The sequence below is a fragment of the Maylandia zebra genome, linkage group LG15 (genome assembly GCF_041146795.1).
Source record: "Maylandia zebra isolate NMK-2024a linkage group LG15, Mzebra_GT3a, whole genome shotgun sequence".
In the NCBI taxonomy this organism is placed as follows: Eukaryota; Metazoa; Chordata; class Actinopteri; order Cichliformes; family Cichlidae; genus Maylandia; species Maylandia zebra.
In genome coordinates this window covers 16,027,572-16,052,109 of record NC_135181.1, presented here as the reverse complement: position 1 = coordinate 16,052,109, position 24,538 = coordinate 16,027,572, and the positions used below count along the sequence as shown (strand labels likewise).

General features: G+C 41.3%; 1 protein-coding gene across 1 annotated transcript in view; it reads right to left on the bottom strand.

The window, feature by feature from the left end:
• rngtt (RNA guanylyltransferase and 5'-phosphatase) overlaps positions 1-23,931 on the bottom strand; it is a 117,043-nt gene extending 93,112 nt beyond the window's left edge. The window contains exons 1-6 of the mRNA XM_004550481.6: positions 23,510-23,931; positions 20,873-20,982; positions 20,688-20,791; positions 20,492-20,580; positions 7,356-7,431; positions 4,882-5,131 (exon numbers count right to left, since the gene is read on the bottom strand). Of these exons, the coding sequence (XP_004550538.1) occupies positions 4,882-5,131; positions 7,356-7,431; positions 20,492-20,580; positions 20,688-20,791; positions 20,873-20,982; positions 23,510-23,573 (693 nt within the window). The 5' untranslated portion in view covers positions 23,574-23,931. The remainder of the gene's footprint in view (positions 1-4,881; positions 5,132-7,355; positions 7,432-20,491; positions 20,581-20,687; positions 20,792-20,872; positions 20,983-23,509) is intronic.
• Positions 23,932-24,538: the final 607 nt, after the last annotated feature.

The following is a 24,538-nucleotide window of genomic DNA, read 5'->3' as shown; positions in this document are numbered from 1 at the left end:
TTGCACCAGAGGTACACTTCAACTGTGAGAGACAGAATGTGAAGAAAAAATCCATGAATTCACATGGTAGGATTTGTAAAGAATTTATTCGTAAATTAGGGTGGAAAATAAGTATTTGGTCACCTCAAACATGGAAAATCTCTGGCTCTCACAGACCTGTAACGTCTTCTGTAAGAAGCTTTTCTGTCCCCCACTCGTTACCTGTATGAATGGCACCTGTTTGAACTCATCATCTGTATAAAAGACACCTGTCCACAGCCTCAAACAGTCAGACTCCAAACTCCGCCATGGCCAAGACCAAAGAGCTTTCGAAGGACACCAGGAAAAGTATTGTATACCTGCACCAGACTGGGAAGAGTGAATCTACAATAGGCAAGCAGCTTGGTGTGAAAAAAATCAACTGTGGGAGCAATCATCAGAAAATGGAAGACATACAAGACCACTGATAATCTCCCACGATCTGGGGCTCCACGCAAGATCTCATCCCGTGGGGTCAAAATGATCATGAGAACGGTGAGCAAAGATCCCAGAACCACACGGGGGGACCTGGTGAATGACCTGCAGAGAGCTGGGACCAAAGTAACAAAGGTCACCATCAGTAACACACTACAACGGCAGGGAATCAAATCCCGCAGTGCCAGACGTGTTCCGCTGCTGAAGCCAGTGCATGTCCAGGCCCGTCTGAAGTTTGCCAGAGAGCACATGGATGATACAGCAGAGGATTGGGAGAATGTCATGTGGTCAGATGAAACCAAAGTAGAACTTTTTGGTATAAACTCAACTCGTCGTGTTTGGAGGAAGAAGAATACTGAGTTGCATCCCAAGAACACCATACCTACTGTGAAGCATGGGGGTGGAAACATCATGCTATGGGGCTGTTTTTCTGCCAAGGGGACAGGACGACTGATCCGTGTTAAGGACAGAATGAATGGGGCCATGTATCGTGAGATTTTGAGCCAAAACCTCCTTCCATCAGTGAGAACTTTGAAGATTAAACGAGGCTGGGTCTTCCAACATGACAATGATCCAAAACACACCGCCCGGGCAACAAAGGAGTGGCTCCGTAAGAAGCATTTGAAAGTCCTGGAGTGGCCTAGCCAGTCTCCAGACCTCAACCCCATAGAAAATCTGTGGCGGGAGTTGAAAGTCCGTGTTGCTCGGCGACAGCCCCAGAACATCACTGCTCTCGAGAAGATCTGCATGGAGGAATGGGCCAAAATACCAGCTACTGTGTGTGCAAACCTGGTAAAGACCTATAGTAAACGTTTGACCTCTGTTATTGCCAACAAAGGTTATGTTACAAAGTATTGATTTGTATTTTTGTTATTGACCAAATACTTATTTTCCACCCTGATTTACGAATAAATTCTTTACAAATCCTACCATGTGGATTCATGGATTTTTTTTTTCACATTCTGTCTCTCACAGTTGAAGTGTACCTCTGGTGCAAATTACTGACCTCTGTCATCATTTTAAGTGGGGGAACTTGCACAATCGGTGGCTGACTAAATACTTTTTTGCCCCACTGTAAGTGAAGCACATTTGAGTTGATGAAGACTTTAAATTGGACTGGACACAAAGTTAATCAATGAGTGAAAGAAGTGGAATTAGGTTTGAGCTACAATTGGAAAATTATTTGATTTGAGCTCATTTTTATGAACAAACACTTGTTTGTTCTGGCACAGATTTGTAGGTTTGTAACGCCCTGCTATCAGACACAAAACTTACTTTATAATACTTTATACTCGGGAGTAAGCAAACATTTTGTTTTCAAAGTTAATGTGTTAGAAGCAGGACAAATGAGCAAGCATAAAGATTTTCTTATGCAGATCATGTGAGGAGTTTCCAGTCTGCAGTGGTCACTATCTATCAAAAATGCTCCAAGGAAGAAACAATGATGAGGAGGAATTAACAGTACTGAAAAAGCCAATCACAGTAGCTGTTGGCTCCATTCACACAAAGTGTATTTACATTTCTAGCGAGGTCTAGCAGGTCAGGACATGTTGTATGGTTTCAGAAGAATTTGCCGTTATAACTTGCATATTGTGAAGATTTAACTCTTTGAGATAAAGACGCTACAATAATACAGAGAAAACCAACAATCAAATCGCCTCGCCTTTGAGCAAGCACTTTGGCGACAGTGGGAAGGAAAAAAAATCTCTTTTAACAGGAAGAAACCTCCATTAGCACCAGGCTCAGAGGCATTAGTCTGCCGCAACTGGTTGGAAGCGTTAAGAAGTTGTCAAAATACGGTGGTAAAAAAAATGTAGTAAAAACAATCAGACTGTAATGCAAAAACGGAAGGGGGCCGGGGACTGGTGAGTGTCAGGATGAGACAAGGAACATCCACGAATACATCACAAAGATGGCCCCAACTGACAGCGTGCTCAGTGAATACCTCAGGCAGCAGAAACCCAAGAAAGTGGAGGAAGGCGAGGAACCATCATGGAAGGACAGGCCCCTGCACGTATGTACCACTGGCAGATAGAGGTGGCTGATATCCAGAAATCCTACCAGTGGCTGGACAAAGCTGGACTGAAAGACAGCACAGAGGCACTAATCATGGCAGCAAGGGAACAAGCACTGAGCACAAGATCCATTGAGGCTGGGGTCTATCACACCAGGCAAGACCCCAGGTGCAGGCTGTGTAAAGATGCTCCAGAGACAATCCAGCAAATAACAGCAGGGTGCAAGATGCTAGCAGGCAAGGCATACATGGAACGCCATAACCAAGTGGCCGGCATAGTGTACAGGAACATCTGTGCCGAGTATAACCTGGAAGTCCCGAGGTCAAAATGGGAGACGCCTCCAAGGGTGATGGAGAATGACCGAGCTAAGATCCTGTGGGACTTCCAGATACAGACGGGCAAAATGGTGGTGGCTAGACAAACATGAGAAGACGGCCGTAGTGATCGATGTAGCGGTTCCGAATGACAGCAACATCAGGAAGAAGGAACACGAGAAGCTCGAGAAATACCAAGGGCTCAGAGAAGAGCTCGAGAGGATGTGGAGGGTGAAGGTGGTCCCCGTGGTAATCGCAGCACTAGGTGCGGTGACTCCCAAGCTAGGCGAGTGGCTCCAGCAGATCCCGGGAACAACAGCGGAGATCTCTGTCCAGAAGAGCGCAGTCCTGGGAACAGCTAAGATACTGCGCAGGACCCTCAAGCTCCCAGGCCTCTGGTAGAGGACCCGAGCTTGAAGGATTGACCGCCCACAAGGGCGAGTGGGGAGATATATCTAGATATAGATATATCTAGATATAGATATATCTAGATATAGATATATCTAGATATAGATATATCGATAGATATATCGATAGATATATCGATAGATAGATAGATAGATAGATAGATAGATCGATAGATAGATAGATAGATAGATAGATAGATAGATCGATAGATCGATAGATCGATAGATCGATAGATAGATAGATAGATAGATAGATAGATAGATATATATATATATATATATATATATATATAATGTTTCCTCTGAAAGTTGATATATTTTAACAGTAATTACCTGCCTTCCCTTAAGGAAGTATTTTCTCTGATTTAAGATCAGCTATATATCCATGCTACTTCTTAAGTGCATAGGAGACAGGAATCTAATTTAACCTTCTCCTTAGAAGTCTTTGACCTAAGTGAGGAAACTTTACTAACAGCTGGAGACTGTAGGTCTTGTTCTGCTCTGCACCCACAGTGAATCTGGCATTGAGGCACATGAATAGATTCTCCACCTGCCTCAGGTTCTGCTTGGGATAACGTTCTGGCTTGCAGAACAGAACTCCTGTTTCCAGCGGCACTCCCAAGACAGTGCAGTTGGACGTGTCCAACCGTGGGAAGAGATCCTCTCTGAATCTCCGAGGAAGAAACTGAATAATCATCAAGAACCAAAACAACAACTACTTGGCCAGGGAGCCATCTGGTAAAGAAAAAGCAAGACAGATACAACCAGGGACAGCAAGGAAGCAGCAAATGATTTTTTTTTTAAACATAGGAATGTGGGTGTGAGGGGTGCGGTTCTTCTGGAAAACTGACTCTGGATTATGGGTCTCTATAAAAACATGCCAAAATGAGTCACCAAATATCCTTAAGTGGCTCACCCATTAAAATCTACATATAGAGAAACTGTGGAAATGTTTTATCCTTCGAAATATCTTCTTGATCATGATAGGTACATAGCTGCCGACTAGTCTGACTGCGAAGCCGGCCACTCAACCAAGAGACAGTATACTGTTCCTCCTCTCTCCTCTGGACCTCGCCTGTGCTGTATCATATTCTCAAATATTAGATTTGGCCCCATTCAGGTTGTCAGTGAGCTCTGTGTGCAATAAAAGTAATAAACAGATGTTCTGCTGTTGTAATCTGAACAAATGTTTCACACCAATAAATATGTTTTTAATACTTTCCACCATACAAGTGCCGCTTCTGTCTTTTCATTGCCTCTACACTGGCTGCTACTCGTGTTGTTTCACCATTTAGATTTAGGCTTCTTATACAGTCACTTCCTTGAAGTACTCTGAAGCATTAGATCAATGTAAACAGAAGGAAAAACTGATTACAAGCAAGAGGAGATGATTCGAGGTTTCTAATTTCTCAGAATGGCACTGATGAATACTATACATTAACACTGGCAGGCAGCTTTTATCTAATCAAAATTACACCTCTGTCAGCAGCTGAGAAAATGGAAAGTGTAATTTTCTCTAAATTTAAGCATCAGATTTATTGGATTCAGCAACAGACTTACAGGATTATTATATACTTGTGCCTCTTAAAAAGGGAGGCCTCCCCGTAGACCCAAAAATCACCCAGTCACGCAGCAAAGGGATCAACATATTTTCTACTTAAGAGTCCATTTCCTGGAACACAGAGGCCTTACCAGTTTTATCTTCTCTTTCTTCCGCTTGCCGGGCGCCGACCCAGAGGAGCTGGGGCCCGACTCCTGGCCAACCGCGTTGCCGTCGTCGTCCACGTCCCCGTCGTCGTCGTCAAAGCACCATTCTGGCAGCTCGGGGGCAGGTGGTGCGCCCTCCCCGTCACCATAGCGACGGAAAAGCTCTTTGAGGTAGTCTCCCTTGTAGATCCCCGGGGCCCGAGCCTGGGCAAAAGCAGCCACCGCTGCCTCGATGCTGATAAGAACAAATAACAGAGACAGGACTTTTTTTTTTTTTTTAAAAACCTTCAGACTAGTTTCAAGTTGACCAAACGATCATGAAAGTGGGTGAAAGATATGGGTATATAGATGATTTTCTGTACAATAAGTGGACCTTTTACATGGTGTAGAGGCACTATCTTTATACCAGGGTGTCTAAAGCAGAAGCTCCCATGAAACCAAAGGGAAACAAAAAGAATGAAATATTTAATTTGCTTTATTTTCCTTAATGTTATGATCATTTAGTGTCTCTTAACTTTTATCTACAACTAGACTTCAGTATGTGTGAGAGAGGGGTGGAGTAGAACAAGCATAAAAGAGAAGATAGTGAGCTGACTTTAACCAAGAACAAATGTTTCTAAACGAGTGTCTGTCTAAAACCCATGATGGAGGGACGCCAACCAACTGCCTTGACTCAGCAGCAGCAGCAGCAGCTGAACCACGCGACAAAAACCGGAGGCCACATCGTTTCAAAGGCGGGGATGGAGGAACTCTTAAAAACAACAGTCACATTTGCAGAATAACACAAACTAAAAATAATTTAATGCAATAGGAAAAAAAAAAAAAAAAAGGAAAAAAAAAGCTGTATAGGAGATTATTGCTACCACTTTAAATGAAATGTCAAACCGCATTTGCAATAAGTCGAGACAAAAAAAGAAAATACACTTTTCTTGAAGTAAACATGTTTGTAAGCTGAAAACAAAATATATTCAATCGTTTCAAGTTTGAAAGACCTTTCAACACAGAAAGAGCAGTTTGATTGTTAAACACTTCTACACGTGTTTAAACTGTTATTGGGCGTATGAAAACTCGTGCTCACCTTGTACTCACTTAAAACCATCAAAAATCTAAAAAGCATAAAGATATTTTTTACAAGTTTCTTACTTGCAGTTGAAAACTAGGGAAGCAGATATTCTAATGATCAAATTGTAATTGAATCCACTTTACAGGAGCATTTGCTGGTGTCAGGTTCTAAAAGGGGAGCTTAATCTATCTGATTCCGAGATTAAAGCTGTTAAATTTGTCACGTGACACAGTTAAATATGAAATTTATTGAAGCAAATAATAGTGACCTTGAAACACAATAAAGCAGGCTGTGTAATGCTTGGATTTGACAAAAACATCCATCTGTATATTACTGTATACTAGTATTCTATTGCACATATTGTAAATCTTATTCCTCTGTCTCTCTTGCTGCATTGAGCATGTGTGTGACAAAAGAATTTCCCTCGGGATAAATAAAGTTCTTATCTTATTCAATGCAGAAGCTTCAAATAGCTGAAAATTAAGCAGGTCTGATTCTGACCTGTGTGCCTAGACAGGAGGTTGAGGGACTGCATGCCAACTATTCTGACTAAAGGTGAAGGAGAACTGCCAGATTATTGTCTGTTCTCAAGAACAATCTCTGCTAGGAATAAAAATTTTAAGGTGACTGTGAAGAAAAAAAAATCATTTTTTCTCAACTCAGAATTAAACCCGCTTTTACAAGAAATAAAACTGCATTATTTACCAGACAGTAGACATTCCTGCATAAAGTTATTATGTGCATTTAATCACAGAATAAGCATGCTAATACTGTACCATTTACTGTGCACTAAATATGCCATGTCATTTTCCCTTCGGATATAGTAATTTTTTCCCAGAGGAAAAAATAAATAAATTTGAAGCCATTTAACATTACGTGTGGTAATACGCATTAAAAAGGCCCATTGTTGTTACTTATCTTCCAACACGTAATAGTGGATGACAGCTGTAAATGTTCTCAGGATATTCATTTCACAGGAAGTAGTGGGCGGTGGGAGGGTGTTTATCCAGCCTCCATGTCTGCAGCTTCCAGGGATTCTGCTATCACAGACTGCTGCTCCACCTCTAACAAAAGATGCATCCTCACCCCTCCTGCTCAGCTGCTCTAAATTATTTATCTCGGCTGCTCGGTCACTCAAAACCAGCCAGCCTCTTTGTAAAGCTTTATTTAGACTAGTAGTGACAGAGTAACCTTTCTTGCAGTCACACACATGCTGAGAAGAAGATGGGAATATCAGCTTAAAAAATAAAAAATACTGATACGGCTGGGAGAGTGAAACCAGAGTAACACTGGTGGGTGCTCCATGTTGTAGGGTTTGTGTTGTCATGCAAGACGACTGAAGATTGTGAGACTGCCCTCCCAGCAGTGCAAGTGATTGAAGCGTGTCAGCCCTTACCTCCAGTCCATCTTCTCCACCAGGTACGCACATATCAGAAAGCCTGTCCGGTTGAAGCCATGCGTGCAGTGAACACCTTCAGGAGAGAGAAAGAAAAAAGAAATATGCAAACCTTTCAAAAAACTCCACCTCAAGTTTACACAATATATTGTTTTGTTGTTTTTCTGTCCCTATTGTTTTCACATAAATAATAGATTTACATTTATTTTTTAACGATGAATAGTGTTCTTATTTCCATTTCACGCAGCTTGCCAATTTATTGGATGTGTGTGCCGTCACCTCAATTTACGCTCAATCAATTCAACGTGGCAATTATGAACGAGACCCCCTTATTTCAACAAACGAGCCATTGGGCACAATTTCATCCAATGTAACATCTTTCACATCAATAAACCCAGCTCGCCTTTGAGATATACTGCGGCTGACTGGATGTTTTGAGGAGGGGCATCAAGTCACACACAAAGGACTCACAGGCAGATCCTTTTCTCCTTAGAGGGGGGTCCTGCCTTTATACCTACATCAAAAAATCTGACACCAGCCATTGCACGCACATAAAAGACCCAGGGATTGATGAAACATTCAGGGATTGGAAAGAGCATGAGAAAAAAACAACAACAAAAACACAAGGAGAGAAAATTCTGCTCTTTCAGAAGAAAAGATTCTGGAAAGGAAACCCTCCAAAAAAGCACTCTGAAGCTTGTAGTCATATCTCACAAAAACCCTCCTAATTTGCGACGAACTGACATTTATTCAGACGAGATCCCTTCAGCAGGTGCACAGCAGGATTAAAAAAAATAAATAAAAAATACATATAAAATTAAAGCTGCAAGCAGCGTTATGAGGGCCCTCGCACCCCATCGCGTCGAGCTACGCCCAACACCTACAACCAGCACCTCGGATCTGATGTCACATTGATGGAATTCATGCATTTAACCACCAGCTAACATTTCAACTCATTCATTCATGATTAGTTAGTCGTTCCACTAGGTGGCGCTCTAACCATTATGTACAAATGACATAATAAACATTTCTGAGCTCGAGTCTCATCACTCCTATGAGCTTTTGGAGAGATTGGACATTGTGTCTTTGAGTGACAGCAGATTACTGCTTTTTGGTGAGTGATTGAAACTCCACGTGCCGCCATGACAACCCCGTTTCCCTGAACGTAAAAACCTTCGCAATTTAACATCACAAAGGTCTTTAGATTCCTCACACTGGAGATTGGTTCAATCTGATGAAATCCCTTGGAGGAGTTCGTCAAAGAAGGGTGCCTGGAAAGAGGGCAAAATGTTGCCAAAATTGCACATTCATTTTAAAATGGCTGACTTCCTGTTGGATTTGGGATATTGCTCCAAGAGACTTTTTTGTACATCTTGATATCTCCTATAAGCTTACCAGGTTTCAGACTCATACATAAAACACAGAGCAGGGGCTGTGGTTTTGAAATTTTGTAGGGGGCGCTGTGGAGCCACTTCGCACTATTTAATGAAAATGATCACATGACAACAAAGCCTTCATCCATTTGGAGGTGTGTGCTAAATTTAAAGCCTCTATATTCTTTCCAAGCCCCTCAAAAGCCACTTCATCTTTCATGTTGAACAGCGTTGCCACCAGGGTGCGCCGTTCAGTTTAAAGTCACAATTTTTGCACTGAAGCATCACGAGGGACTGATGGGGATATTCACCACTTTTGAGGTGGCCACGATCAACCTGTGAAAATCAGTACAACAAAATTAAAGCCATGACATTTCCTGTTGCCACTAGGTGGCGCTGTCCGTATTTCTGACAATGGGCACATCAATCTGTTCAGGGCGCGTCTGACATCATGCCTGTAAAGTCTGGTACTGATCAGACTGGATTTCATTGAGTTATACTAATTTGTTTCTTCATGGCGTGACATCAAAGTTCGCCATGCTGCTGGGGTCACACCCTTTCACGAAAAGTCACAGTTTTCACTGTAACCCAAGACCAACTCCTTAAGGCTTTCCTGGAGAAATTTGAGGCTGCAGATGTCACCCATCACTATACTGTACCCCAAAGTGTAAAACATGACATTTCCTGTTCCCACTAGGTGGCGCTGTCCTTGATGTCAAATATGGCAGTTGAAATATGTTCAGGGGTGGAGCCTTATCATATGTGAGCTCTTTGGTCCAGATCGGAACATGTATGACAGAATGAGAGGCAATAAGATTTTCATGGCGAGTCATCAAAATTCGCCATGGCGCCACGGCCTCATACTATTGTGAAAACTCAAAAGCTCCGCAATTTAACATGGCACAAGGGTGTAGTTGACACTGTCCAAATTTGAAGGTTATGAAATCAAACCCCAAGGAGGAGTTCGTTAAAGTTCGAGGCATGGAAACGGTAAAATCAGAGCCAAAATGTCACCTTCAATCCAAAATGGCGGACTTCCTGTTGGGTTTAGGACATTGCCATAATAGACTTTTTTGTTCGACTCTGAACGTTATATAGGTGTACCGACTTTCAAACATGTAGGTCATACCCATATCGGGGGCTCGCGTTTTTCATTTTTCTAGGTGGCGCTACTGAGCTAATTTTCCCTGGCCATGTCTGAGAACATTAAAATACGTAAATTTTCACCAGACCTGACGCGTGTGCAAAATTTCATGAGTTTTCGAGCATGTTTAGGCCCTCAAAAGGCCGATTCATTTGCCGGAATAATAATAATAATAATAATTAAAGCTGCAAGCAGCGTTATGAGGGCCCTCGCACCCCCGGCGCGCCGAGCCACGCCCAACACCTAAAACCAGCACCTCCGATCTCATGTCACATTGATGGAATTCATGCATTTAACCACCAGCTAACATTTCAACTCATTCATTCATGATTTGTTAGTCGTTCCACTAGGTGGCGCTCTAACCCTTATGCACAAATGGCATAACAAACATTTCCGAGCTCGAGTCTCATCACGCCTATGAGCTTTGGGAGAGATTGGACATTGTGTTTTTGAGTGACAGCAGATTACTGCTTTTTGGCGAGTGATTCAAACTCTAAGTGCCACCATAACCACCCCGTTTCACTGAACGTAAAAAGCTTCGCAATTTAACATCACAAAGGTCTTTAGATTCCACACACTGGAGAATGGTTCAATATGATGAAATCCCTTGGAGGAGTTCGTCAAAGAACGCTGCCTGGAAAGAGGGGAAAATGTTGCCAAAATTGCACATTAATTTTAAAATGGCTGACTTCCTGTTGGATTTGGGATATTGCTCCAAGAGACTTTTTTGTACATCTTGATATCTCCTATAAGCTTACCAGGTTTCAGACTCATACATAAAACACAGAGCAGGGGCTGTGGTTTTGAAATTTTGTAGGGGGCGCTGTGGAGCCATTTCGCGCTATTCAATAAAAATGATCACATGACAACAAAGCCTTCATCCATTTGGAGGGGTGTGCTAAATTTAAAGCCTCTATATACTATCCAAGCCCATCAAAAGCCACTTCATCTTTCATGTTGAACAGCGTTGCCACCAGGGTGCGCCGTTCAGTTTAAAGTCACAATTTTTGCACTGAAGCATCACGAGGGACTGATGTTGATATTCACCGCTTTTGAGGTGGCCACGATGAACCTGTGAAAATCAGTACAACAAAATTAAAGCCATGACATTTCCTGTTGCCACTAGGTGGCGCTGTACGTATTCCCGACAATGGGCACATCAATCTGTTCAGGGCGGGTCTGACATCATGCCTGTAAAGTCTGGTACTGAACAGACTGGATTTCATTGAGTTATACTAATTTGTTTCTTCATGGCGTGACATCAAAGTTCGCCATGCTGCTGGGGTCACACCCTTTTGCGAAAAGTCACAGTTTTCACTGTACCCCAAGACCAACTCCTTAAGGCTTTCCTGGAGAAATTTGAGGCTGCAGGTGTCACCCATCACTATACTGTACCCCAAAGTGTAAAACATGACATTTCCTGTTCCCACTAGGTGGCGCTGTCCCTGGTGTCAAATATGGCAGTTGAAATATGTTCAGGGGTGAAGCCTTATCATATGTGTTCACTTTGGTCAAGGTCAGAAAATGTATGACAAAATGAGAGGCAATAAGATTTTCATGGCGAGTCATCGAAATTCGCCATGGCGCCACGGCCTCATAGTATTGTGAAAACTCAAAAGCTCCGCAATTTAACATGGCACAAGGGTGTAGTTGACACTGTCCAAATTTGAAGGTTATGAAATCAAACCCCAAGGAGGAGTTCGTTAAAGTTCGAGGCATGGAAACGGTAAAATCAGAGCCAAAATGTCACCTTCAATCCAAAATGGCGGACTTCCTGTTGGGTTTAGGACATTGCCATAATAGACTTTTTTGTTCGACTCTGAACGTTATATAGGTGTACCGACTTTCAAACGTGTAGGTCATACCCATACCGGGGGCTCGCGTTTTTCATTTTTCTAGGTGGCGCTACTGAGCTAATTTTCCCTGGCCATGTCTGGGAACATTAAAATACGTAAATTTTCACCAGACCTGACGCGTGTGCAAAATTTCATGAGTTTTCGAGCATGTTTAGGCCCTCAAACGGCCAATTCATTTGCCGGAATAATAATAATAATAATAATAATAATAATAATAATAAACAGAGCAATTACAATAGGGCCTTCGCACTGTCAGTGCTCGGGCCCTAATAATAATAATAATAATAATTAAAGCTGCAAGCAGCGTTATGAGGGCCCTCGCACCCCCGGCACGTCGAGCCACTGCCAACACCTCAAACCGGCACGTCCGATGTGATGTCACATTGATGGATTTCATGCTTTTAATCACCAGCTAACATTTCATCTTATTCAACCAGGATTATATTCATGCCACTAGGTGGCGCTCTAACCATTATTGACAAAAAGCATAACAAACATTTCCAAGCTCGAGTCTCATCACACCTGCGACCTTTGGGAGAGATTGGACATTGTGTTTTTTAGTGACAGCAGATTACTGCTTTTTGCGAGTGATTGAAACTCTACGTGCCGCCATGACCACCCCGTTTCCCTGAACGTAAAAAGCTTCGCAATTTAACATCACAAAGGTCTTTAGATTCTACACACTGAAGAATACTTCAATATGATGAAATCCCTTGGAGGAGTTCGTCAAAGTATGAGGCCTGAAAAGGGGGGAAAATGTCATCAAAATTACACATTAATTTTAAAATGGCTGACTTCCTGTTGGATTTGGGATATTGCTCCAAGAGACTTTTTTGTACATCTTGATATCTTACACAAGCTTACCAAGTGTCAGACTCATAGATGAAACACAGAGCAGGGGCTGATGTTTTGAAATATTGTAGGGGGCGCTGTGGAGCCATTTTGGGATATTCAATGAAAATGATCACATAACAACAAAGCCTTAACCACATTGGAGGTGTGCGCCAAATTTCAAGACTTTTTAAACTTTCCAAGCCCCTCAAAAGCCACTTCATCTTTCATGGTTAACAGCGTTGCCACCAGGGTGCGGCGTTCAGTTTAAAGTCACAATTTTTGCACTGAAGCATCACGAGGGACTGATGGTGATATTCACCGCTTTTGAGGTGGCCACGATGAACCTGTGAAAATCAGTACAACAAAATTAAAGCCATGACATTTCCTGTTGCCACTAGGTGGCGCTGTCCGTATTTCTGACAATGGGCACATCAATCTGTTCAGGGCGGGTCTGACATCATGCCTGTAAAGTCTGGTACTGATCAGACTGGATTTCATTGAGTTATACTAATTTGTTTCTTCATGGCGTGACATCAAAGTTCGCCATGCTGCTGGGGTCACACCCTTTCGCGAAAACTCACAGTTTTCACTGTAACCCAAGACCAACTCCTTAAGGCTTTCCTGGAGAAATTTGAGGCTGCAGATGTCACCCATTACTATACTGTACCCCAAAGTGTAAAACATGACATTTCCTGTTCCCACTAGGTGGCGCTGTCCTTGAGGTCAAATATGGCAGTTGAAATATGTTCAGGGGTGGAGCCTTATCATATGTGTTCACTTTGGTCAAGGTCAGAAAATGTATGACAAAATGAGAGGCAATAAGATTTTCATGGCGAGTCATCGAAATTCGCCATGGCGCCACGGCCTCATAGTATTGTGAAAACTCAAAAGCTCCGCAATTTAACATGGCACAAGGGTGTAGTTGACACTGTCCAAATTTGAAGGTTATGAAATCAAACCCCAAGGAGGAGTTCGCAAAAGTTCGAGGCATGGAAATGGCAAAATTAGAGCCAAAATGTCACCTTCTCTTCCAAATGGCGGACTTCCTGTTGGGTTTGCGTCAATGGGCCCACAGACTTTTTTGTTCGTCTTGGCATGATACACATGTGTGCCAAATTTCATACATGTAGCTCAAACGATGTGGTCGTAGGGCTGCATTTAACAAGGCATAGGTGGCGCTGTAGAGCCATTTCCCAGTGCTCATATGTAAAACCATTAAAATACAAAATTTTTCACCAGACCTGGCATGTGTGCAAAATTTCATGAGTTTTTGAGCATGTTTAGGCCCTCAAAAAGGCCCTTGTTTGGGGTGAATAATAATAATAATAATTAAAGCTGCAAGCAGCGTTATGAGGGCCCTCGCACCCCCGGCACGTCGAGCCACTGCCAACACCTAAAACCAGCACGTCCAATCTGATGTCACATTGATGGAATTCATGCATTTAACCACCAGCTAACATTTCATCTCATTGAACCATGATTATAGTCGTCCCAATAGGTGGCGCTCTAACTATTACCGACAAATGGCATACCAAACATTTCCGAGCTCGAGTCTCATCACACCTGAGACGTTTGGGAGAGATTGGACATTGTGTTTTTGAGTGACAGCAGATTACTGCTTTTTGGAGAGTGATTCAAACTCCACGTGCCGCCATGACCACCCCGTTTCCCTGAACGTAAAAACCTTCGCAATTTAACATCACAAAGGTCTTTAGATTCCACACACAGGAGATTGGTTCAATATGATGAAATCCCTTGGAGGAGTTCGTCAAAGAACAATGCCTGGAAAGAGGGGAAAATGTCGCCAAAATTACACATTAATTTTAAAATGGCTGAGTTCCTGTTGGATTTGGGATATTGCTCCAAGAGACTTTTTTGTACATCCTGATATCTCCTATAAGCTTACCAGGTTTCAGACTCATACATAAAACACAGAGCTGGGGCTGATGTTTTGAAATTTTGTAGGGGGCGCTGTGGAGCCATTTTGCGCTATTCAATGAAAATGGTTACAGAACAACAATGCCTTCATCCATTTGGAGGTGTGTGCCAAATTTCAAGCCTCTATAAACTTGCCAAGACCCTCAAAAGCCACTTCATCTTTCATGTTGAACAGCGTTGCCACCAGGATGCGCCGTTCAGTTTAAAGTCACAATTTTTGCACTGAAGCATCACGAGGGACTGATGGTGATATTCACCGCTTTTGAGGTGGCCACGATGAACCTGTGAAAATCAGTACAACAAAATTAAAGCCATGACATTTCCTGTTGCCACTAGGTGGCGCTGTCCGTATTTCCGACAATGGGCACATCAATCTGTTCAGGGCGGGTCTGACATCATGCCTGTAAAGTCTGGTACTGATCAGACTGGATTTCATTGAGTTATACTAATTTGTTTCTTCATGGCGTGACATCAAAGTTCGCCACGCCGCTGGGGTCACACCCTTTTGCGAAAAGTCACAGTTTTCACTGTAACCCAAGACCAACTCCTTAAGGCTTTCCTGGAGAAATTTGAGGCTGCAGATGTCACCCATCACTATACTGTACCCCAAAGTGTAAAACATGACATTTCCTGTTCCCACTAGGTGGCGCTGTCCTTGATGTCAAATATGGCAGTTGAAATATGTTCAGGGGTGGAGCCTTATCATATGTGTGCTCTTTGGTCCAGATCGGAACATGTATGACAGAATGACAGGCAATAAGATTTTCATGGCGAGTCATCGAAATTCGCCATGGCGCCACGGCCTCATAGTATTGTGAAAACTCAAAAGCTCCGCAATTTAACATGGCACAAGGGTGTAGTTGACACTGTCCAAATTTGAAGGTTATGAAATGAAACCCCAAGGAGGAGTTCGCAAAAGTTCGAGGCATGGAAATGGCAAAATTAGAGCCAAAATGTCACCTTCTCTTCCAAATGGCGGACTTCCTGTTGGGTTTGCGTCAATGGGCCCACAGACTTTTTTGTTCGTCTTGGCATGATACACATGTGTGCCAAATTTCATACATGTAGCTCAAACGATGTGGTCGTAGGGCTGCATTTAACAAGGCATAGGTGGCGCTGTAGAGCCATTTCCCAGTGCTCATATGTAAAACCATTAAAATACAAAATTTTTCACCAGACCTGGCATGTGTGCAAAATTTCATGAGTTTTTGAGCATGTTTAGGCCCTCAAAAAGGCCCTTGTTTGGGGTGAATAATAATAATAATAATAATAAGAAACGGAGCAGATACAATAGGGCCTTCGCACTCTCAGTGCTCGGGCCCTAATAATAATAATAATAATAATAATAATAATAATAATAATAAGAAACGGAGCAGATACAATAGGGCCTTCGCACTCTCAGTGCTCGGGCCCTAATAATAATAATAATAATAATAATAATAATAAACAGAGCAATTACAATAGGGCCTTCGCACTGTCAGTGCTCGGGCCCTAATGAAACCTGACTCGCATGTCTCCCAGTATATTAGGATGTTTGCCTGGCAACGGCAGCGATAAAGAAATCACATTTAACAGACCAATTGTCTAATTTAGACGTGTGCACTGTGGAGAAAACAAAGCATAATCACCAGCTGGCTAAAGGCAGGAGATTGCTGGGATGACATTCACACATTCTGCTCTGATGTTCGAGCAGTCTGATTTAAAAGTCGGGCAGCAGTTACAAGTTAAGAGCAAATCTGGACAGGATGAGGTGTAAGAGAGCACCCTGCTGCCAGTAGCATAAAAGTGCAGCGACGTTACCCCGTCTTCGGCCGGTAAGTACCCCCTAGGCTAACCTTCAGGCAAAGGACATTACAGACCAATACCACTACAATAGAAGGCGCTAACTTTTTTTTTTTTTAATTCCCCACTAAAAACATTTACATGACAATTGAGGATATCATGTGTGCCACTAGAACACTCCAAAGACTTCAAATAAAGCAATGGGCAAACTATTTTTTATGTAAATGTAAAATGCAGCAAGGTGTTTCGGCACAACTATAAACACAGGCCTGATACCGATATGCATGCACTAAGCCATTATCAGCCAGTATCAGTGTAAGCCTAATTTAAAGGCGAAGCAAGGTGCTCCTTTCTTGTGCATGTGTTTAACCCATTAACTATGCCTATACTCAGCTTGTAACTAAACCCATAATAACTTAATTTGTCACAACCTGCATTAGAAATTAGAATAGCTTGTTTTGAGCTCATAATAACAAGCTGAAGAGCTACAGGGAAAAATAATAATAATCTAGTTCGAGAAAAAAAAAAAGGGGGGGGGGGGACAGTGGAAATAACCTTCCCACACACCAGCATCTACATCGCTCCCTTTTAGATCAAATCTATTTAGCCAAGGTGCTCATTGATATTCCTTCACCTATAAATCACCTACACAGTGTTCACTGGGAGATGAGTGTTGTTTGCGATATGCAACTCCTCCACAAGCTGACAAAATAGTGACTTGCACAGGACTGCATATTTTAAAAATGTGCAAAGACACTCTGTGTGAGGGCTGAACATGGTGCTACTGTGCAGACATCAGAAGAGCACTAGTTGTACTGGGAGGCTGTTTGATATTTGACATGAGTGTATGAAAGTGTTTGCTGAAATTTTAAACAGTGAAAATATATTCTGACAAGACCTCGCTCCAATTTGCGTTTAACCAATCCTGGAGTAAGGCTGCCCTCTGCTGGACACAAAAGCTAACGTTACCAATCAGCCAATCACACAACACCAATTCAATGAATTTAGTGTATGTAATGATCAAGATGAGTCATTGACGCCTAAACTGAGCTGAAGAAAGATGATTCTAGTGAATTTAAACGTGGCGTGGCTGATGGTGCCTGACGGACTACTTTGAGTATTTCAGAAACTGCTTATCTAGGGGAATTTCCCCGTCCAGCTGTCTTTAGAGTTTATGGTCTGAAACAGATCAACTATGCTGTCAGCAGCAGCTCACTGGCCAAAATGCCTTGTTTATGTCAGAGGACAGTGCTTCAAGCTAATGTGAAGGCAACAGTAGCTCAAATAACCACTAACTATGCATGCAAAAGAACATCTCTGAACACACAACATTGCAAACACCAAAGCAACTGAAAACCTCGCACAGCTTAACACCAACGATGCACCTGAGTATTGTTGCTGACCATGTCCATCCCTTTGTAACTATAGTGTACTCATCTTCTGACGGCTGCTTCCAATAATAATAATAATAATAATAATATGCCACGTCATAAAGCTCAAATCCTTTGGAAGTTCAAAAATTTAACTGTACTCAAATTCCCTCCACAGTCACCAGATATTGATCCAATTGAGCACCTTTGGGATGTGGTGGAAAGAGAGATTTGCATCAGTGAGGCAGTCCAAAATTTTCCAGCAGCTGTGTAATGCTAACATTTTAACTTGGACCAAAAAAAAGAAAGAAAAAAATAATCAACTAAAAAAGGCAATTCAGAAGGCAAAAAAGGGGATCTAACCCAGTACTACCAAGGTATGCCTAATATAGTGATCATTTAGTGCAAAGGCAGTTCTTCCAAAAGCAAACTTTTCTATTGAGAGTATGCGTATGAATTTAGAAGCTGCAACACGATACAGATCTTCATTCTCTTCCTAAGCCTAGGCATCAGCATAATGATCAACCACGCTTATATCAGAGAATCAAAGCAAAAACAGCAGTTTCTTTGAAGTTTACAACCCACAAGCCACGAATAAAATTATTTTTAAGAAGTAACAATAAACAAGATTGAATGTACATACGCAAGAAAATGATCAATATGTTAAAATATAAGAGCTAGAAATGATAAATAACAGTGTTCTGTAATGTACGAGTAAACTATGTTGATGTCTACTTTTAAGGGGTGTAGCAAAGTTTTTGCAGTAGTATTATAATGACATAGCACTAAACTCTTAAAAAAAAAAAAAAACTTACAAGGACACAGTGACACTTTATTCTTTACTGCAAAATAAAAGTGGCAGTGTAAATGAAGCAGAAGGTCTCTATGTACTTTAAATGTGGGTTTTTGAAATGATGTTCAGGCATTAAGATTCATACTGACTGGGATAAGTCATAGCCAGAATTTGATTACTGCTGAAGCAAAGCTGTTACAACTGTCTGACTAAATTACACACAGTGCAAACTCATTTACAGCACCAGATGTTTTTACACTTAAAGTCTATTTCTGTCTCATTTCATATCCTTCTGTGTGCAGAGGTGATAAACACAGTACTTAATGGGTTCCAGTCACACTGGCACATCTGATATCTTAATAAATGAAAAACATAGACACACTCAGAGGCTTCTCTTGGCCAAATACTCAGCTTCTGGTATCATTTTAGTCAGAGAGAAAATACTGTTAAACCTGAATAATTTTCCACAAATAAGTAAACAGTAGTGGTGCAACGGATCACGGTTGATCCGTAATCCAAACCGATCCCACTCCACGGTTCGGCACGCACGTGATCCGAAGATTCGAAAAAGAAGAAAAAAAGTTTGTGTATGGTGCGCGTGGTCAGTCTGTCAAGCGATAGCTATGGTCAGCGCTAGCGGTCCAAGTGGAGGAGCAGAGGAGTTTGGGGTATTTAAGCAGCCCTTTGCTACCTAAGCCGACCGGGCTAAAGCTATTACAAAAGCTATTGGGGTGTTTAGCTGCAGACAGGAGGCCGTATTCTGTTGTGCAAAACAAGGGTTTTAAACTAGTCAACGCGTTAGTTGACGCATTGGCGCTGTGCAGCCCCACGCACGGGGCGGTCCGCAGTAACTAGCTAACAGAGATTTGCCGCGTTAATGCAGTTATGGCATTAACGTCATTTTAACGAGATTTACGCTGACAGCACTAGTTTAAACTATGATGAAGGTGCTTGAGCCACGCTATGACATCCCATCGCGCGTCCACTTTAGTGACAAGATCGCTCCAAGCATGTATGAACAGGAAAAGTTTAAAGTTATGGCTGAGCTGTCCCAGGCATCTTCTGTTGCCCTAACTAAAAGTGGGTGGACCTCCAGGGCAACGGAAAGCTACGTGACCGTGACCGCTCATTATATCACAGCGGCGTGGTAGATAGAAAGCCCTGTACTGCCCTATATTGCACCTTAATTTGTTTTTATATAATTGCGTGGAATGAGTCTTGAGTTGAATGTTTTTTGATAGGCAAAAAAATACTTAAATAAGTAAATGACGAGTTAAATTTTTGTCTTCTTTTTTTTCTGCTGATCCGAAAATTGATCCGATCTCTGACGAAAAAAAACATGATCCAATCCGAACCGTGAGACTTTTGATCCGTAGCACCACTAATAAACAGGATCCAACATTATAATATATGAAAAATGTAAAGTGACACAACAAATAAAGTAACCAGGGATACTTTGTGCAAAGTGTTTAAAGATAGTGTGCTAAAGAGTTGGTTAGGTTTTTATAATATGCATCTGTTTGTTTCCCATAGGGTTGGTCGATTGGACGAATATATCGACGATAGGTTGAGCCTATGGTCAATAGTTTTTACAAGGGCGATTTATTTATCTATTTATTTGCCCATGAGTAAGTTTGCTAATAATGATGGAGCTAATAGTAGCAGTCAACAGAAAAGAAAAGTGCTGTTTTAACAGGACCCTCTTTCATCGGCGAGCAAATGCACCCTCCTCAGAGTGCGCCCAAATGCTGATGGAGCTGCAGAAGCTGGTGATAGCCTAGATTGCTGGTTGGAAAATTTTTACATATCGCCCAACCCTAGTTTCCCAGGCACAAAAGAGCAAATAGATATCGGGGAAAGCAAAGCAAATGAACCCTGGCATTCTCATTAGCTACCTGCTAAATTGTTACTTTGCTGTCGGCAATGATCAGTACAACTTTTACTCTTCCTGTTACAATAGCAAGCTTTGGGAGGTATACCTTCTGCTGGTGTACCTTAGATTCAAAAGTGCACCTAGTCTGTCAATTAGATTGGTGAAATACTCGCCTATCAAATCTGTGGGATTCTTCTCATTGAAGTGTTCACAGAGCCTGATGAACATCTCAGTGGTCTCTTCTGAAGGACACTCCCCATGGCTAAAAAGGTACAGGATGACATTAGTATTCAAAACACATTAGCATCCACAGTTCTGCAAAATGATGAATTTGGACAGTTAATTTGTGACAATGCTTTTTAATCTTACCCCTTACACTGAAGCTTCATATATTTGATCCCTTCTTTTTCAATTTCACTGCGGTCATAAAAGCGAGTCGTGTTCGTCAAGTCTACGAGCAAACCCATTTTCACCTGAGGAGGAGAGAAATGGGCACTGTGAGGGAAGGTTTTCTGTGCCACTTTAATACTTATGTCCTTGCTGAGGGTACTTACCTTTAGACTTTTTAAATAGTTGGACAGCATGCTCGGATTGAACCTGTTCTCCTCTGCAACTTGGTCATCATATCTGGGACCTAACATCGTTTTCATTGGCAGGAATTTCTCTAGGAAGGAGAAATGTAATGAATGAAACAAAAAATCCTGCAGTATTCTAGTATTAAAACTCTTCTTGTAAACTAATCTTGTATGAGCAGGGACAGCAGCTTTGTCCCTAATTTAATGACTAGTTTTTAGGGTTACGGCTAAGAGTCTAACTTCATACAAAGTCAAATCTACAAATTCAGATAAATCAATAAAAATAAAAATAAAATCACTGACTAAGTATTTGTCAAGGTCACATTCAATTAAGCATTAGACAGCACCCCAAGTGCATTTGTTTTGTAAAGAACTTGGTTAATAGCCAATAAAACTGTGGATCCATTTGTGTAAACTACACAGAATTTCTTAGAATAAAAGCCTGGATTAAAAAGTGCCACCAACTCCAGCTGTGCCTTTAAACACAGCATCTGTGTAAACTGTTGCACTGTTATAAAGTTGAGGCGGAGAGGAGACAAGCCTGCAATTGCAGGTTTTACAGAAATGTCTCAACATCACATAACTGTAATGATAACAATGATGAATGGGCGAAATGAAACAGTAACACCAATACTTTTGTATAAAGTGTTAACAAGACAGCCTTGCATCACTTAAGACTGGGAACTTAGACTTGCACTGTCCAACTTTGACCTTATAACTTCCTTCTACTTATGTTGGGCTGTTATTTTGACAGTTGTACATTGCAATAAGGAATACATATAGGAACAGATCTATATCCACAGTCCATACTGGCATTCGTATCAACACAGTTTTATCCACATCTATCCTTTCAAGCTATTAATACAGAACAGAATGTAGTAAAAGTTGCACACATTCCCAAAGTCTGTTACTGACCACTGAATTATTTAGGATATCCCCAGGGTGGCTGTGGCTACAATGTAGCTTACCATCACCAGTGTGTGAATGGGTGGATGACTGGTGTAAAGCGTTTTGGGGTCCTTAGGGACTAGTAAAGCACTATACAAATACAGGCCATTTACCATTTATTTAGGATATACTCAGGCTGTCTATCACTGACCAGTCCCAGGAAACACTGGTACACTTTTAGCTATGAAGCACAGTTGTCCACCTGTCTGTCTTTGCTCCAAGACACTACACTCCAAGAAGCAGCTCCTTTCCTTAACCTCAATGACATTTTCATCAATGTCAAGGAAAAGAAGCTGGGAGGTAGTTTTAAAGATACCCCAACTGTACAGCATTTCTCTCCCTCATGCTCTTGATCCACATTTTTTTGCCTGGCTTAGGTTTTACAGAGGCAACATTACAACTCAGACACTTTTCTAAATTCTGGCTTTTAATGAAGGACTCCGAGGTTAAAGAAAGAACGTCATTGTCCATCTCTTGCAGGTTAACAAGTCTTTCACAGAAAACATCAAGTGACCACAGACTTACAAGCCACGCAGATTTGTGCAATATGATGATATCAGTCGCAACTAAAATTAAATCCAGCTACAGTCAGTTATAACATCTAATAACTGTATGAAACTGGTGGAAGGTGAATTCTCCGATACTTTGGTTCATTTTTTTTTCTCAGTTATTTTTGGATCTTAAAAGAAACCTGAAGCTCAAAAACAGATGTAGCAGCTGATGGGTGCATACCTAAGATAAAGATAAGAGAAGATTTTATTGATCCCACGGCGGGGAAATGTGTGCATTACCACAGCTCAGGTACAGATAGCAGAAGAATACAAAGACTATAGCAGAATAACACCAAAATACCTACTGGAAATCATAGTATTATCAGACAAAAACAGCAATTGCAATAACAGTTAAGAGTTTATAGATTATAAAAAGCAAAAGAGAAAGAAAGGTGGCATTCAAATACATTAAAAAAATAAAATGCTTCTCGTGCTAAACGCCTCTCAGCATTAGTAATGTGTCACACACGTATGCTCGCCGTGAGCTCCTCAAGCCATAGCCCCGGTTTGTTTGGACACGTGATTCTTTAACGGTGAAGCATACCAACTTAGCAGCACTTTTCTGAAGCTCTTTTTAAAACTTTTTCTTTTAAAACCAATGGACTACCATACGTTGTGTTTGTTCAACATTAAAGTCACCCTAAACGCTGAAAAGAAGCGAAAAACATTGCTAAATAGTTACCGTTAGCGACCTAGCAAAAAGAGCGCGCACGAATACAGTGTCAGAGAAATTTCCATTAAAAATATGCCAAAATTAAGTTAATTCCATATAAATACCAAAAGAACAAACCCTTTTAACTAAATCAAGCTTACAAAATATGTTGACGTCATTCAATGAAATCGGCGCTTTGATTTACACTTCATTTAAAAGATAACGCATTCATTTTTACAACAGAGAAACAGAGCTTAAATATGTGGTAATCTTTCTGTACTTACAGACCGAACATGGACCAACACAGCCCATTACTGCTACTTAAATCTGACAGTCTAAAATAATAAATAACTGATATATATCAGGCAACAAGCATCACAGCAACACAACTGAACGAAGCTAACTAGTAGCAATAGCTTCATCTGGTAAATAAAACACTATTCTCTTAGTTAAATTCATACTAACCTGCCACAAGTTGCCCTCTTCTAGGACAATTGCGCCATCGAGGAGGAGGTCCGTTATTTGACATGTTGAGTTGAGGTTGGTAATATCTAAAAGCCTCTAATATCAATAACCCCGTTGCTTGATGCTGCTTCTCTCCCCCACAGCAGATGCTGGGTAGATATTCACCCGAGCACTGCGGACTCAGGGCCCTTTAGCTCCTAATTCAGGAGAATCAGCCAGCAAGTTTAAGCCCGGTTAACCTTCTGACAGACTAGGAGGCATTTTACACGAAACGCAGGCTGTTCCGATCCACTGCAGATCAGCCTCTGAAGAAATTCAGCTATCTTTTTCATTTGTCTACCATAAATCTAGGTTTTTAGCAATCAGCTAGCAACACCTCAGTGAGCCTTCTTCTTCTTCTTCTACTGGTATTTTTATACGGCGGCAAATCGTATCCGTGCATTATCGCCACCCTTTGGACTGAAATGGTTGCTGCAGCAGCTTGAAAGCTAGTTCATTTATTTACAAAGAAGAAGAAAAAAACCCACAAACGTTCTTACCTTATTCTTTTATTTATCTGTCAACACTGCTTTAAATTTAAATTTATTTATTATTTATATTCTACAGTTTGATGGTGAGTAAATGCTCCAAAATTTAATTCTGATTTTAACTGGTATATATTCTGAATGACAATAAAGTGGCTATTCTATTCTATTCTATTCTATTCTATATGTGTTTAGCTCCTCTCCTCTTTATGTAGACCTATAGTTCTTTTTTTATTTCCCCCACCTGTTGACAATACACAGAAATTTGTTTTTGTGTATTGTGTTTCTTTCTGTCTTTATATTTCATACCTTTCTTTTAGTTTATTTTGACAGATTTACATGTCTTTGATTGATTATCTGTTTTAGCTGTGGGGTAGATATTACTTGGCTTAAAAAATACATATAATATCTTGTATCGCTAGTATTTATTTTATTGCATGTTGTCTCATGTCGTTTGGCTCTGTTTTGAAAGGTTTTCAAAAGTTTATTGGCAACTTCAGCAGAT